The sequence below is a fragment of the Aethina tumida genome, chromosome 5, assembly GCF_024364675.1.
Source record: "Aethina tumida isolate Nest 87 chromosome 5, icAetTumi1.1, whole genome shotgun sequence".
Lineage (NCBI taxonomy): Eukaryota > Metazoa > Arthropoda > Insecta > Coleoptera > Nitidulidae > Aethina > Aethina tumida.
The window spans coordinates 15,607,682-15,626,047 of NC_065439.1; the positions used below are offsets into that span (position 1 = coordinate 15,607,682).

Sequence of the window (18,366 nt, forward strand, 5' to 3'; positions counted from 1 at the left end):
TTTTAATACCTTTTTTGCATACCTTTTAAATACGTATTTAATTGCGGCTCGCCAAACATTTCAAAATTTGAAAAATGGCACGAGCTATCAAGGAGCTTGGCCATCCCTGATATATAACATTGTTATATAAAATATGTATAACAATATGTAAGTGTCCAAATGTAAATGAGATAAAAACTTTTAAAATTCCATTATTTTAAAATCTGCTTAATTGTATCACCCTTTATATACCAGAATAATATTGTACATATATTATATAACTGCAGTAAAGCAATTTACAGAGTAATTAATAGTATAATTTACAAAAGTACAAGACTGGATGAAATAACAAAATTTAATATTACATTTTACTAATACTATTATACTTAAACGATGACTATAGAATATAACATAGTACATCTATTATATAACTCTGATTTAATTAAGAAAAGTTTGTAATTTGTAAATTGTAAATATCCAACATTCAATGAGATAAAAGATTTTAAAATTCCATTATTTCAAAATCAACTTCATTGTACGACCGTTTATATAATATGTTATTATAATGTTATATAACTAGAGTTATTCAGTTTAGAGAGAAATTAATATTGTAATTTACAAACGTAGACTGTAATATATAACATTGTAACAGGGTACATCTATTATATAACTAGTTTATAATATATTCGTTTAATTAAAAAAATTTGAATATTTTGTTAAGTGTAAATGTCCAAATATGAATAAGACAATTTTTTTTTTTCAATTATTGCTTAATCTGTTTAATTGTAGGACCGTTCATATAATAATAGTGTAACATTGTACAGATGTTATATAATTACAGTGGTTCAATTTATAGAGTAATTAATATTATAATTTACAAAAGTACAAGACTGGATGAAATAACAAAATTTAATATTACATTTTACTAATACTATTATACTTAAACGATGACTATAGAATATAAAAGAGTACATCTATTATATAACTCTAATTTAATTAAGAAAAGTTGTAAAATTTGTAAATTGTAAATATCCAACATTCAATGAGATAAAAGATTTTAAAATTCCATTATTTCAAAATCAACTTCATTGTATGACCGTTTATATAATATGTTATTATAATGTTATATAACTAGAGTTATTCAGTTTAGAGAGAAATTAATATTGTAATTTACAAACGTAGACTGTAATATATAACATTGTAACAGGGTACATCTATTATATAACTAGTTTATAATATATTCGTTTAATTAAACAAATTTGAATATTTTGTTAAGTGTAAATGTCCAAATATGAATAAGACAATTTTTTTTTCAATTATTGCTTAATCTGTTTAATTGTAGGACCGTTCATATAATAATAGTGTAACATTGTACAGATGTTATATAATTACAGTGGTTCAATTTATAGAGTAATTAATATTGTAATTTGCAAAAGCACAAAACTAAATGAAATAAAAATATTTAAAATTGCATTTTTTAATAATACTTGAATGAACAACGTAACAGTGTGCATCTATTATATAACTATGCTCGTTTAAGATGAGTTGAAAAATTGATGCTACTTAAATAGTCGACTATAATATAAAACATGTATTATATAATTATACTCATAGCTATAACTATAACAAAATAACATTGTACGAATGTTATATAACCACATATGTTTATGTTATAGAGTAATTAATATTATAATTTGCAAAAGTAGAAGACTAAATGAAATAAAATTTAAAATTACATTTTTCTAATTCTACCTAAACAGTGACTAATAATTGTAACAGGGTACATCTATTATATAACTATTATATAATATATTCGTTTAATTAAGAAAATTTGAATATTTTGTTAATTGTAAATGTCCAAATATGAATAAGACAATTTTTTTTTCAATTATTTCATAATCTGTTTAATTGTAGGACCGTTTATATAATAGTGTAACATTGTACAGATGTTATATAATTACAGTTGTCCAATTTATAGAGAAATTAATATTCTAATTTGCAAAAGCTAGTCTTGTGCTTTTGCAAATGAAATAAAAATATTTAAAATTGCATTTTTTAATAATACTAATAATGAACGAGTTTAGTATATAACTATGTAACAATGTGCATCTTCTTTTAAATAGACGACTATAGTATAAAACAGTGTAACATCTAATATATAACTATACTCGTGACTATAACTGTAACAAAGTAACATTGTATGAATGTTATATAACTACAAATTTTCAGGTTATAGAGTAATTAATATTGTAATTGCAAAAGCACAAGACTGAATGAAATAAAAAGAAGTAAAATTGCATTTTTTTAATAATACATGAATGAACGACTCTAGTATATTACAGTGTAACAGTGTACATCTATTATATAACTATACTCGTTTAATTAATAAGAGTTGTAAAATTAGTAAAATGTTAATGTCCGACAGGGAATGAGATAAAAGATCTGTTTGATTATATAACAAAGTAACATTTTACAAATGTTATATAACAACAATTTTCCAATTTATAGAGTAATTAATATTATATAATATTAAGTTCAAAAGCACAAGACTGAATGTAATTAAAAAAAAATAAAATTGCATTTTTTTAATTATATTTGAGTGGACGACTTTAGTATATAACACTTTAACAGGATGCATCTAGTATATTACTGTACGCGTTTAATTAAGAGGAGTTGAATATTTTGTAAAATGTAAATATGCAAAAGTGAATGAGGTAAACATTTTTAAAATTTCATTATGAAATAAAATATTATATTTTTTAATACTATTTAAGTGGGTGACTATGTATATAACAGTATAACAAGGTACAACTGTTATATAACTACACACGTTTAATTAAGAAGAGTACAAATTTTGTAAATTGTAAATGTCCAACAGAAAATTGTGATAAAAATTTTTAAAATTATATTTTTTAAATTCTACTTAATTGAACGAGTCTGGTATATAACAATGTAACAATGTACAAATATTAAATAACTATAATTCTCCAATTAAAACAATACAGAATGTAGTAATTTCACCCAACAAGAACTAAATAGGATAAAAATTCTTAAATTATAATTACTTAAATTTTGCTTAATTGTACACGTTTAGTATATAACAATATAACAATGTACTGTACGAATTACAGATGTCAATTAAGGAGTGATATTAAAAATTATAATTTGTAAATGTCGGTCAGTGAACGAGACAAAATTTTTATTTTTTTTTACTCTACTGAATTATTACAGTTATGATACATAAGAGTGTAACAGTGTACATATATATTATAATTACAGACTATCAGCAAATTCTTTTTGAAAAAAATTGTAACTCTAGTTTTTCAACATATTTTTGGTATTTTGTTATTATTAATATTTTTTCGTATCAGTTTGTTATTTAAAAAAGAATATGTGGTTAAAATATCTCGAATAAGTTGTTAAACATCCAACACAAATTCTGATCCATCAAATTTGATTTAAAACACGCGCATAATAACGTTGTAAAGCTCGACGAAGACGTCGCTCAATATTAAAATTCGCTTCCGAAATTGAAAAACGTACGTTACCAACGCAGAATAATGCATACAACGTTCACGTCTTCCAAGCTAATCGATGCCTCAAGTTCGCGGCCGTGATTAATGCGAACGTCGCGAGTGAATCGCGAACGCGAGACAGATAAGACTGTCGAAAAAAATAAAGGGAAACAGCCGGCGCGTCGACATCTTCCCCGTCGTCACGTCGTAATTTCATCCCCGCGCTTTTGTCCATGCACTTTCGTCATCATCGCGTTTCACAGAAAAAACCCCCGACGACCGACCGTTTCGGGGTAAATTGCGGCAAGTCGTTACCCGCACTCGCGATCGAAACACGAGCGGTACGCGTGGAGTGAAAAAAGTCGGATTGGATCGATCGACGTTTCGGCGAACGGTGAGAAATAAAAAGGCAAATCAACACGGAACATCATTAGTTCGTTCATAATTTAATAACGTCCGAGTGGGAGGGTGCATTTTATGAGTGGGCGCAAAAATTTCCAATTAAAAGTCGTCCCGGAACTCACCTTTCCTTGCGGAGTTCGGAGTTTCTTTTGCGAAAGTTCGCCACCAACAATTGGAGCTCTTCCGCGTGCTGCTCGTACATCTGGCCCAGCTGCTGCGTGAAGTCCGACACTGGAACAAAGGGAAAATTACTTTTATTACGGGAATCTATTGTTCTTCGTGGTTTTTTATGTTGTTAAAGTAAAATAAAATACTAAAAACGCGGAAAACCGTTTGACTTTTATTTCAATTTTATGTATAAAAAGCGATTTTAGAAACCTAGTTTAGTCTAACTTGTTTGCTTCACGTTATTCCTGAATCAGGCTATACATATTGAAAGAAAACATCATGAATGAACAATTAAAGTGAGTGAACATAAAGAGTGTAAAATTATGTGCACATTGCTTTCTTCAAATTCATTTTATTTGTCCAGACATATAGCAGGTTTCTGAGCCGACGTTGATGCACTTCAAAATTAATGAAGAATTTAACAGCCCCATTCCTAATGAAGTTGTAAAAGTATTTGAGTACAAACCAAGGTACATTTACTATCATTCTAAACAGGACCTTGTTAATTTTTAGCTTAGTTTACCAAGTTGAATGTTAGATGCACATCCTCACACAGAGGGAACCTGTGCGTCATATGAGTTAGCTGACTCTTCGGTATGGCCTGATTGATTCTCACCTTAACAGAAAGGGTAATGAAAGAAGTTGGTTTTACACAAAACTGAATATAATTTTATAAAATTTTGCTGTTGTTAAAGAAATGTAGAGTCAAAGTTAACATCAAGATATAAGGCTTCGTTAAGTCAAAATTTACTTCATTAGAAGACACTTATCTAGGTTAAGTTTTACCTTCATCATGATCAACATATACATTGAGGATAAACTGCTGTTTGTCATAAAGGATTGTAGTATTTCTATAGCTAGATAAAAAGATTACATCATCTATAAGTGTAATCAGGGAGTCTACCACGAACCCGAGTGAGATATCTCACCGGTGAGTTAATTCACTTATGAAATCAATGTGGCAACAGCACACTTCGACTTTGTTTACAATATTTTCTCCACCATAAAGTCCAAAATAATAAAAATAATTGAATCATTGTATTAATAAGTTATTACTTGGTAATAAAAAAGTCCAGGAGAACTTCCACGAAAATCTATGAGATATTTTGTTCGGTTCGAATGACGTTATTCTTGTAAGGGTGTCCAAACTCCTTTTACAATGCTACTTGTATTATAGGTGAAATATGTCACCGAAACCCGATGACTTTACACGGTTGGTGTTGAGTGAGTGAGATTTGTCACATTTTGCGTGAGTTCAGATTATGTGGATTTGTTGACATATATATTGATACCTTGAGTGTTTTAAAGACATTATTATATTTATTTACATCAATTAGGAATATATAAAGTTTTAAATTTAGGTTAATTTGTCGTGAGTTCAAGTTGAATGTTTTGTTGATATCATATATTTTTTAGATCTATTATGACCATGTTACGTCAGTAACAATAAAAAATATTTATGATATAAATTCCGTTGTTTATTAAGTATTAATAAAACAAATGATTTGATTGTGTTTTCAATTAAGATTGAAGAATTGTCAAACCTTAACGAAGAAAGTTTAATTTATACTGTACACTGTATCATATAATTAAGTGAGGTAGAGTTTATTAAGTTGTGTGGGGTACTAATAGATATCTTTCACATATAGTTGAAATATTCCATCTATTTATAAATCCTTAGCTCAACACCAAAGGTTTACCTGTGTAAGGTAAATTTAATTTTATGCTTCATGAGTTAATATATAATTTGAAAATTGTAGCTACTTGCAGCTTTGTGTTTATATACCTGAGTTAATTTTCAAGTTTATAAGTCTCCCATTAGTAATTGCTTAGTAAAAAATACATTGAATAAACTTAAGTTATTAACACTCAAGATGAGATGGATATCTTCAAAATGTTGAAGGGTTAAACATTTATACGAAAAAGGTAAATAGTAAAACTTAATCATAAATACAACATTATAATGTATATATTCTTGTTTTTCTGAAAAATATAATTTCCCAGAAATCACAAGACGTATTGTTTGCACACATGTAGCCATTATTCCTCCAAAAACTGATGTACATATTTGTATGAATTGGGAAGGATATCAATCCATCAATAATTATGCTTACTTATTAAAGTCATCATCATTTATTGACAAAATTGCAGATATGTGGGGCACCTCTAAATATTTCAAATGTCACGATACATCCTGGAAAATTAAATGATTCTTTTATATAGAATAATTGCAACATTGAAAATGTATTTGGGCACATACATTGGACTGGAACGAGAAAACAAGATTGGATTTTATCAAAGTATCGGCGCACTCTTTCTATACATTTTGCTCATCTCTCAAGAAATTTTTGGGTACCATTCTAAACAAGAACTTCATCTTCCATTGAACTCCAGTGATAATTTGTTGTCGGAAACGGACGCAGTTCACTAGTACTTTCGGATCCTATCGCACACATTACATCTTCATCTACCCAAACCTATCCGATATTACACCCAATGTTGAGGGCGTTACCCATTAATTTTTGTCTTTGAAAATTTCAAAATATATTCATTTTTGATTATGATACCCTGTCGTTATGGGATAAAAGCATCATGTGGCACATAGTTTTTCGTTTTTCCATCTGTTATTCATTCAGCTTGTGTGAAATCCATTTTCCAACCTTTTAAATCTTTTCCATGGCTTTCAGGCGATCGGAAATGATTTACCGAGTAACATTCAACTCCTCCGCAATCATTTGTTGGGTTTGTATATAATGTTTGTCCAATAATACTTGTAATTCATCTTCAAACTTCTTTGGTCGATTTTCGTATTCTTTGACAATAACATTGAAATCGCCACTTGATGGTCACAGCAAGATTGCCGTAAGTGTCGACAAGAATTTGATCACTTTCCTATGCCTTTTTCTTTGATTATTATCTTTTGCTTCAATATGTTTTATGTACGGACTCTTCCAAGTTAATTCAATATTCTTGTTTACACTTGTATGAATTTTGTTTGGATGTCAAATTTTAAATTTGTAAATATAAATTAACCTAAAATTTACCAAATATAAACACGAAATGCGCTGTTACCACGTTGATTTCATAGGTGAGTTAACTCACCGGTGAGATATCTCACTCGGGTTCGTGGTAAACTCCCATATCTGCAATAAAATATAGTATAAAATAGGAGACAAAATTGCTCTTTGAGAGAGACGACCCATGTGTCAGTGCCACACTCTTGATATCATAAAGGATAAAGGTAAATGAACCTCCACTTCTATCAATATCAAAGTTTAACATTTTGGCTATTAGGTCATTATAACAAACTCTGTTCCTGTTGAAATCACAGCTGATTAGTTCTGGAACTCTGGATTTATTTAGCAGAGTGGTTTGATTGATAACACCTACTATTTTAGGAGCATAAATATGTATGTTAAGAGTTGTAATAACTGTTTTCGCGACATAAGCGGAAAATGGAAACCAGCCTCTAATTTTGAGAAAACGTAGCGATACCATCCTTGTAGTTATTTAAATTCCAATTATGCGCAATAAGTGTCACATTTTGTGCTCTCCAACTTTCGAATCACTTATTATGAATCAAATGAAGGCATCAAATGATCTTTCAGTGGTAGCTGAAGCTTAAGCTTCGCTTAAGTGAACACTAATTTTCGCTTTTTGAGAGACATTACAACTTTTAAAAGTTGAATCTAACATTGTAGCAATCCAGCATATAGTACATGTATCAATCTCCTCTCCAAGTCCATCTTGTTCAGTCAATTATGAACCTTCTTCATTATCATCTGGTTTCATTTTCTTGAGTGCACTGTATATAAATTCCTTGCACTAATTACTCTTTTTAAGAGAGATTACATCCTTTAGAAATGAAATTTAACACTGAAGCTACCAAATGTATAGGACATGTATATCAATTTTTTTAAATCAAGTTTGAACTCTCTTCCTTATCAGTAAAGGAAATCTGGTTTATTAATAACAGTGCGCTCATCGAAGTGAAACTTAAACTCCATAAAAACGATTTACCACACAAGCCTTCACTGGACTCGTACTTGACCAAATCAGCCATAATTAATTTCCTTTTAAAGATTACAGTATATACAAAGTCCATAACATTAATTTCCTCTTTCTTAAGGAGATTTGATTCTTTGGACGTTGAATCTAACATTCCAAGAACCAACATTTGGACATGTAGTAGCTTTACCACATAAACTTTCATTGGAGTTGTACTTTGCCACGCCAGCTTGAACTACTTTCATTTTCTTGGGTGCACTGTATATAAACTCGTTGCACTAATTACTCTTCTTAATAAAGATTACATCCTTTGGAAATTAAATTTAGCATTGAAGCTACCAAGTGTATAGAACATGTATATAGATTTTTTTTAATCAAATTTGAACTCTCTTCCTCATCAGTAAAGAATATCTGGTTTATTAATAACAGTGAGCTCATCGAAGTGAAACTTAAACTCCATAAAAAAGATTTACCACACAAGCCTTCATTGGACTTGTATTTGACCAAATCAGTCATAATTAATTTCCTTTCAAAGGTTACAGTAAATATAAACTCCATAACACTAATTTCCTCTTCTTGAATGAGATTTGATCGTTTGGACGTTTGTTTCTAACATTCTAACAACCAACATTTGGACATGTAGCAGCTTTACCACATAAACTTTCATTGGAGTTATACTTTGCCACACAGCTTGAACTACTTTTATTTTCCTGGGTGAACTGTATATAAACTCGTTGCACTAATTACTCTTCTTAAGAGAGATTACATCCTGTGGAAATGAAATTTAACATTGAAGCTACCAAGAGTATAGGACATGTATATCGATTTGTTTCGATCAAATTTGAACTCTCTTCCTCATCAGTAAAGGAAATCTGGTTTATTAGTTACAGTACGCTCATCGAAGTGAAACTTAGAAACCATAAAAACGACTTACCACACAAGCTTTCATTGGACTTGTACTTGACCAAATCAGCCATAATTAATTTCCTTTTAAAGGTTACAGTAAATATAAACTCCATAACACTAATTTCCTCTTCTTGAAGGAGATTTGATCCTTTGGACGTTGAATCTAACATTCTAACAACCAACATTTGGACATGTGGCAGCTTTACCACATAAACTTTCATTGGAGTTGTACTTTGCCACGCCAGCTTGAACTACTTTCATTTTCTTGGGTGCACTGTATATAAACTCGTTGCACTAATTACTCTTCTTAATAAAGATTACATCCTTTGGAAATTAAATTTAGCATTGAAGCTACCAAGTGTATAGAACATGTATATAGATTTTTTTTAATCAAATTTGAACTCTCTTCCTCATCAGTAAAGAATATCTGGTTTATTAATAACAGTGAGCTCATCGAAGTGAAACTTAAACTCCATAAAAAAGATTTACCACACAAGCCTTCATTGGACTTGTATTTGACCAAATCAGTCATAATTAATTTCCTTTCAAAGGTTACAGTAAATATAAACTCCATAACACTAATTTCCTCTTCTTGAATGAGATTTGATCGTTTGGACGTTTGTTTCTAACATTCTAACAACCAACATTTGGACATGTAGCAGCTTTACCACATAAACTTTCATTGGAGTTATACTTTGCCACACAGCTTGAACTACTTTTATTTTCCTGGGTGAACTGTATATAAACTCGTTGCACTAATTACTCTTCTTAAGAGAGATTACATCCTGTGGAAATGAAATTTAACATTGAAGCTACCAAGAGTATAGGACATGTATATCGATTTGTTTCGATCAAATTTGAACTCTCTTCCTCATCAGTAAAGGAAATCTGGTTTATTAGTTACAGTACGCTCATCGAAGTGAAACTTAGAAACCATAAAAACGACTTACCACACAAGCTTTCATTGGACTTGTACTTGACCAAATCAGCCATAATTAATTTCCTTTTAAAGGTTACAGTAAATATAAACTCCATAACACTAATTTCCTCTTCTTGAAGGAGATTTGATCCTTTGGACGTTGAATCTAACATTCTAACAACCAACATTTGGACATGTGGCAGCTTTACCACATAAACTTTCATTGGAGTTGTACTTTGCCACGCCAGCTTGAACTACTTTCATTTTCTTGGGTGCACTGTATATAAACTCGTTGCACTAATTACTCTTCTTAATAAAGATTACATCCTTTGGAAATTAAATTTAGCATTGAAGCTACCAAGTGTATAGAACATGTATATAGATTTTTTTTAATCAAATTTGAACTCTCTTCCTCATCAGTAAAGAATATCTGGTTTATTAATAACAGTGAGCTCATCGAAGTGAAACTTAAACTCCATAAAAAAGATTTACCACACAAGCCTTCATTGGACTTGTATTTGACCAAATCAGCCATAATTAATTTCCTTTCAAAGGTTACAGTAAATATAAACTCCATAACACTAATTTCCTCTTCTTGAATGAGATTTGATCGTTTGGACGTTTGTTTCTAACATTCTAACAACCAACATTTGGACATGTAGCAGCTTTACCACATAAACTTTCATTGGAGTTATACTTTGCCACACAGCTTGAACTACTTTTATTTTCCTGGGTGAACTGTATATAAACTCGTTGCACTAATTACTCTTCTTAAGAGAGATTACATCCTGTGGAAATGAAATTTAACATTGAAGCTACCAAGAGTATAGGACATGTATATCGATTTGTTTCGATCAAATTTGAACTCTCTTCCTCATCAGTAAAGGAAATCTGGTTTATTAGTTACAGTACGCTCATCGAAGTGAAACTTAGAAACCATAAAAACGACTTACCACACAAGCTTTCATTGGACTTGTACTTGACCAAATCAGCCATAATTAATTTCCTTTTAAAGGTTACAGTAAATATAAACTCCATAACACTAATTTCCTCTTCTTGAAGGAGATTTGATCCTTTGGACGTTGAATCTAACATTCTAACAACCAACATTTGGACATGTGGCAGCTTTACCACATAAACTTTCATTGGAGTTGTACTTTGCCACGCCAGCTTGAACTACTTTCATTTTCTTGGGTGCACTGTATATAAACTCGTTGCACTAATTACTCTTCTTAATAAAGATTACATCCTTTGGAAATTAAATTTAGCATTGAAGCTACCAAGTGTATAGAACATGTATATAGATTTTTTTTAATCAAATTTGAACTCTCTTCCTCATCAGTAAAGAATATCTGGTTTATTAATAACAGTGAGCTCATCGAAGTGAAACTTAAACTCCATAAAAAAGATTTACCACACAAGCCTTCATTGGACTTGTATTTGACCAAATCAGCCATAATTAATTTCCTTTCAAAGGTTACAGTAAATATAAACTCCATAACACTAATTTCCTCTTCTTGAATGAGATTTGATCGTTTGGACGTTTGTTTCTAACATTCTAACAACCAACATTTGGACATGTAGCAGCTTTACCACATAAACTTTCATTGGAGTTATACTTTGCCACACAGCTTGAACTACTTTTATTTTCCTGGGTGAACTGTATATAAACTCGTTGCACTAATTACTCTTCTTAAGAGAGATTACATCCTGTGGAAATGAAATTTAACATTGAAGCTACCAAGAGTATAGGACATGTATATCGATTTGTTTCGATCAAATTTGAACTCTCTTCCTCATCAGTAAAGGAAATCTGGTTTATTAATTACAGTGCGCTCATCGAAGTGAAACTTAGAAACCATAAAAACGACTTACCACACAAGCCTTCATTGGACTTGTACTTGACCAAATCAGCCATAATTAATTTCCTTTTAAAGGTTACAGTAAATATAAACTCCATAACACTAATTTCCTCTTCTTGAAGGAGATTTGATCCTTTGGACGTTGAATCTAACATTCTAACAACCAACATTTGGACATGTAGCAGCTTTACCATATAAACTTTCATTGTACTTTGCCACATTAGCTTGAACTACTTTCATTTTCTTGGGTACACTAATTTACTCTTCTTGAAAGAAATTACAAATTTGAACGCTCTTCACCAGTGGCGGAAATCTGGTTTATTAATGACAGTACGGTCATCAAAGCCAAGCTTATTCTTCCCCATAAAAAGCTTTACCACACAAACTTCCATTGAACTTGTGCTTTACCAAGTCAATAATAACTAGTTTCAATATTTTGATTATAGTGTATATAAATAATTTGCCAGTAATTTTCTCTTCTTAAGAAAGATTTCATCCTTTGGAAGTTGAATGTAATATAGCAGCAACTATGTAGGACTATAGAACATTAAGCAAACTCCTTTTTATATTGAATTTTTTCAATGAAATAGCGAGATTCACCTTGTGAATTAAAAGTGTATTCCACTTCAGAACTGTAACCCTAGACACAATTGGTTTCAATGTGAGATTGTGATCAACGGATAAAAACAATCGTCAACCAATATCAGACAATTTATTTTTCTTAGACAGACTGATAGCTTTTCCATGTACAGTTAGTGTCAAACTTTTGCGAGGAGACTTTCAATGCCGAGTAAATAAATACCCAACGAATCCCACAAGACAATTTTAAATTTATATTAGAATCCTTGTTTGAGGATTTTTTTAAACTCTTTTGTTATATTTGATAATTAATATAAAGAAATTGTGAGCTGGTGTATAAAAATAAATACAGTTTTTAAACACATATTTTAAATTTGGGTGGATGCGCCGCCTACCTACCGTATATTTACCTTCCCGAAGAACCGACACCAGATCATCGATCGTGAATAAAAAACAAGACTCTTACAGTTTATAAAAAAATTAAACAGAAAAAATTGCAAGCTCCGGGAGTAAAATTACATTCGTTAAATTTGTTTAGTTCGACGTAATCCCGAGATGCGCGGCTTAAACAAAAAATTACGGTGAAAGTAAAGAAAACAATCCCGGGGGCGAAATCTATTAAATTTTAACGAGGCCGGCCTCCCCTGTATTTACCGTTCGCAGTTCTCGATGGCGACGACGTAAATATTTACCTCGTAAACGTTGTTCTTATTATTTGCCCGGCAATTCCTTCGACACCTCCGTCGCCCGGTACAATTAATGCAGAAATCTGAAATTCAGCGGATCGAAACGTCGTTATGCAAATAGCCGATTTTCGGTCGCAATCCGAAATAATTGGTCGATTTTTTTTTTTTTTTGTTTGGAACGACCCGGACGTGATCCGAATCGGATCATCCATTAAACTAACGGCATGTTTGAGTTGCTGCGATGCCTTACGTGACTCGAACCGGCAAGCCCGACGAAAACGGGACGGAAATGAGATATTAAGTCGCCGCCATTCACTGAATAACTTCCCAAAACACCTCGGGTGCATTTTCCAAAGCAAAAGATAAATTGAAACTGCTTTGGAAAAGTGTCTCGGTGCGACGTTTTTGATGGATTGGATTTTTATTTTGCGATGACCGAAATATTTTGTGACGTGGCGGTTTGAATTTAACTAGTTAAACAACCTGGATCATCCCTTAATGTACTGTCACGAACAATAATGTTGACATTATTACTTAGTAACTAACCCCGAGGGGAATTACGGACTGTTTTCAGAGTTGTAATCGAGTGGTCGGGTAAATGGTCAGCATTATTTTGTTAAATCGGCCAGCCATATTTTACAGCATCTCGGGAAACACAAACTGCGACCAAATTCTATTATCCACCGCGTTTTGTCACAGCCACTTTGTTCCCAACCAAAACATTTATGTAACATTGAAAGTCACAATTTAGCTAAACGCAAATCCAATTATATCTAAACCACATTAACTTGTAAGTCGCATCCCAGACGTTAGTTCGTGTGATTCGACAGACTTACAAATTCATAATTCCACACGATCACATTTTAGAATTATGTTATGCTTTCATTAAAGGTCGTGTTAGCCGACTTTTAGTTGTTGTTCAACCTCGGATGTTTCCCAAATTTAAATTAACACAATGCATATCGAATTACGCTCCGGGGCCTGGCGATGTGGGCAAAGTAAACGTCAAACAATGGAAAGTTTCAGTTATTTAATTACATCGCATTTTCTGGTTCGCTCCCACGATATGTTACGTTAAAATGTGAAATTGCTGTGCTGTTCGTGAGATGCCGCTAATTGAAACATGTATCTTCTGCGCATGTTAAATTGTAATTCACTTTTGTGGTAAAAAGATTGGCCTATTACTCCTACCTACGCCTATCTACCTACTAACTTTCATATGTTTACTATGTATATAAATATACAATTTTAAGAATTTGTTATTGAAAAAAAAAAATGAAAAAATAATCATCAACTCTTGATTTAATTTTTATCAGTTTGGAAGTTTTAAAAATTGTGTTACATAGACGATTTAACAATGTTTGAACTTCAATTAATTATTTTTTAAATTGTTCAACATTAAACATCTAATATGTTTGGTTTTTTTAACCTTTTAAAAATGGATTATTTTTTACATGTTTTCAATATTTAAAAAGGAGAATGCATAAAAATATTCATATTTTTTATATTGCACCTTCCTGTTTTGGTTAATTCACTGCTAAAAAGATGTCACTAGTCAGAATTTAAATTAACATTGCAGATTTCTTTAACCGCAAAATACTAAATACTGTATTTTTCGATAGATGTCGTTAATTGAATTTACTATATTATACGCATGCGTCGTGAATAACTTGGTTATTTCTGAAAAATTTGTGATTTTTACAATTTTTCTTCCGAATAAACATTAACTTCTATTCTGTTTGATATGTTTTAACCTTGTAAAAATGCTTTATTTTTTTTTTACTTTTTCAATATTTCAGAGAGAACTTATGTTGGAAACATTCTTTTATTAAATACAATATTTGAAATGGAGAATGAATATTTTTTATGGATTAAATATAATTCTATAATTAGTTAATCTGAAATTAAAATGAATATGGAGAGTATAATTTATACCTTTACTTTAATTTAAAACTACAGTACTATTTTAATCAATAATGTTAATCTATTCATTTAATTATTTTTAATAAAAATGGACAGAAATCTGGTGACATTAATAATTTAGTTTAGCTCCATATTTTGACACCGTACAACTTAGTTATCGACTAACTAAAGTGAACCTCACAAACGTTGCACTTTTTTTGTATTTTCGTGTATTCATGTCTTAGTAAATTTTATAATTGTCATATTTTCAAAATTTTAAAATTAAGTTTCTTAAGTTTCTTAGAGTTTTACCATATCTAAATTTTTTCGTGTAAAATTGTCGACATTTTTTAGTTTTTGTTATACTTAGTTGGAAGAGTTGAATTTTTATGACTTTTTGTTATTTTCACATTTCATAAAAAATCATTCATAAATTTTATATGAAAAATTGACTTTTATTATTTCTAGTCAAGAAATTCTTTTATTAAATACAAAATTTAAAAAGGAGAATGAATAAAAATATTCATATTTTTCACATTCCACCTTCCTGTTTTGGTTAATTCAGTGTTAAAAAGATGTCACTAGTTAGAATACTATATTTTTCAATAGATGGCGTTAATTGAATTTACTATATTATACGCGTGCGTCGTGAATAACTTGGTTGTTTCTGAAAAATTTGTGATTTTTAAAATTTTTCTTAAAAATAAACATTAACTTCTATTCTGTTTGATATATTTTATCCTTATAAAAATGCTTAATTTTTTTTTACTTTTTTTCAATATTTTAGTGAAAACTTATGTTGGAAAAATTCTTTTATTAAATTCACTGTTCAAAAAAGGTCACTAGTCAGAATAACATTTAAATTAACACTGCAGATTTCTCTAACCGCAAAATACTAAATACTATATTTTTCGATAGATGTCGTTAACTGAATTTCCTATATTGTACGCATGTGTCGTAAATAACTTCGTTATTTTTTATGGATTAATTATAATTCCTTAATTAGTTATTAGTTATTCTGAAATTAAAATAAATATGGAAGTAAGTTTAGTATTTTAATTGAAGTTTATTTTACCGTCTAATTAACGCACTGATATGCTGTTATAAAAATTGTTAATCAATAGTAATTTAATAATAATTTATACGTTTACTTTAATTTAAAATTGCAGTACTATTTTAATCAATAATTTTAATCTTTTCATTTAATTATTTTTAATATGAATGAACGGAAAACTGGTGACATTAATAATTTAGTTTAGCTCCATATTTTGACACCGTACAACTTAGTTATCCGACTAAAGTCGGATATTTAATTTTTGTCGTGTAAAATATGTCGACATTTTTTACTTTTTGTAATACTTAGTTGGAAAAGTTGAATTTTTATAATTTTTTATTATTTGGCCTTATTTATAAGTATAAAAATTTGATAATTTTTAATTGATTTTTAAAAAAATTAGAATTTCTTGATTTGATGAACGCGGACAAATTGTCAAAGTGGTTTTCTTTGTACTCTTTTTTTTTCAAGTTCATATTTTTGCTGAATTTTACAATTTACATACTTTTAAAACTGATAAATTACTGTTATTTATTTATATTGTTATAAATCTTAAGTTGTTTCAAATTTCACGTTTCTTAAAAAAATTAGTTATATATACTATTGTATTATTAATTTATAATAATAAATAATTCTCCATCCCAAATATGGTACTAATTAGATACTATTTAAAATAAAATAAAAGTGTTAAATTTCAAAAAACAAATTTACCATGCCGTTCGAGAGATGTCGCTAATTGACAATACTATTTTGTACGCCTGCGTCACAAATAATTTAGTTAATTTCTTATGGATTATTAACACTTCTATTATTAGATTAGTTTAAACGTCGGACCACATTACTTATTTAATAAAGCGACTTAACCTAAAAGTTTTATAGAACAATAAAAAAAGTAACATTGAAAATACTTTAAAATCAATAAACGTAAAGTTTTTATTTTAATTGAAGTTTATTTTGCAATTAAAGGCTGAATATGTTTTTATAAGAATTGATAATTAATAGTAATTATTTTTTTTAAATTAATAATTATTAATTTTTCAATTACAAATTTCGTTAAAATATAATTGGTCAGAAACGCGGTGACATCAGTGATTCAGTTTGTCTCCATATTTATCCACAACTCAGTCATCGACCGGCTAAAGTGAACCTGACGAATTGTGCACGTTTTGTAACAAATTTTATTTTAATCTTGAACAGCGTCACCGTGTAATTTGGTAACCTTGACGAAACAGCCGAGCAAAAATACGTTTCTCCACATGTTATTATTTACATCCCGAATCGAAATAGTTCCACTGACTCACTCTAGTAACGGATCCGATTTTCCGGTTGATGGAGAAACCAAGCAACCCCGCACGGTCTCCTAAACAATGCACACGACGGGGGTAGGAGGACGCGTTAACCGACGCGCGTGAATGTTGCATTCGTCGCCATGAATTGTTTATAAACTGCGGGTGTAGTAAAGTTTTCCTGCGGACGAGGCAAAGGCCCTCGGTAAAATATGAACGGGAGTTTTACGTCCCGTTTTTACGGCACCGTTATTGTATTACGTCGGGGATCGAATCGAGGATAACGTAAACATTTGCGCGTATCAATCGTCCGAAACATCTGGACGCTGAGCACGTGTCGGTGTTTGTTTGGGCGAACGGGAGTTTTTCGGTTGCCGTTTCGGATTACGTTCACCGTCTTCGGGAGCCCATCAATCAATTAAGGGGGAGCAGATTTCGTTTGATACCACCCCCACGAAAACCTCTATATTAATTAGTCCGGAGTGGAGACTTGGATTCCGGACCGCGGTGGCGTCGAACTCCTTGGGGAGTTTCGCGGACGCAATCAGTGCTTGTGTCAGGTAGCGTGATGGTGTGACAGATGTCGGGCCTAAAAATAAAAGTGCAATTTTTCTTGGATGAATTATTTGTGGCGGCGGCGAGTGCGGCTCCGCTTCAGGTACGAATCACATATCGATTTTAAATATTAATTTTAAATGAGCAACGAGATCCGTTTGACCCAGTTCCATGGCAAATTCAATTATACGGCTTAATGTACGAATTTTAAATAGATATCGCGTTATAATGGACTGTGATGTATTTTATTAGACGGCTTATTTGTTAATTTACTTCGACTGCGAAAAATTCATTTCAGCCCCATAATTTGTCATCCAAATTCACAAATCATATCGTAATCATATACCTATATTGGATTTTGATCACATGCGACCTGGTTCACAAATTTAAGTGACTTTATTTTCCACTCTCGTCAGGATATTGTGGAAGGATTTGTAGGGTATTTCAAAAATGATTTTACAACTAATGCAGCAATTTTGGATGAGCCATCTTTCTCACATTCTCCTCACATCAGTTTGCCAGAGTTTACTAATGACAATATTATA

General features: G+C 30.7%; 1 protein-coding gene across 13 annotated transcripts in view; it reads right to left on the reverse strand.

Moving 5' to 3' along the window:
• Positions 1-18,366, reverse strand: part of LOC109597113 (uncharacterized) — a 94,281-nt gene that overhangs the window by 37,230 nt on the left and 38,685 nt on the right. For all 13 annotated transcript variants that reach the window (XR_007547974.1, XM_049967074.1, XM_049967080.1 and 10 more), the window contains one exon: positions 4,019-4,127. Coding sequence is in view for 12 of the 13 variants with exons in the window: in XM_049967074.1 (XP_049823031.1) it covers positions 4,019-4,127 (109 nt within the window). In the remaining variant the exon portion in view is untranslated. The remainder of the gene's footprint in view (positions 1-4,018; positions 4,128-18,366) is intronic.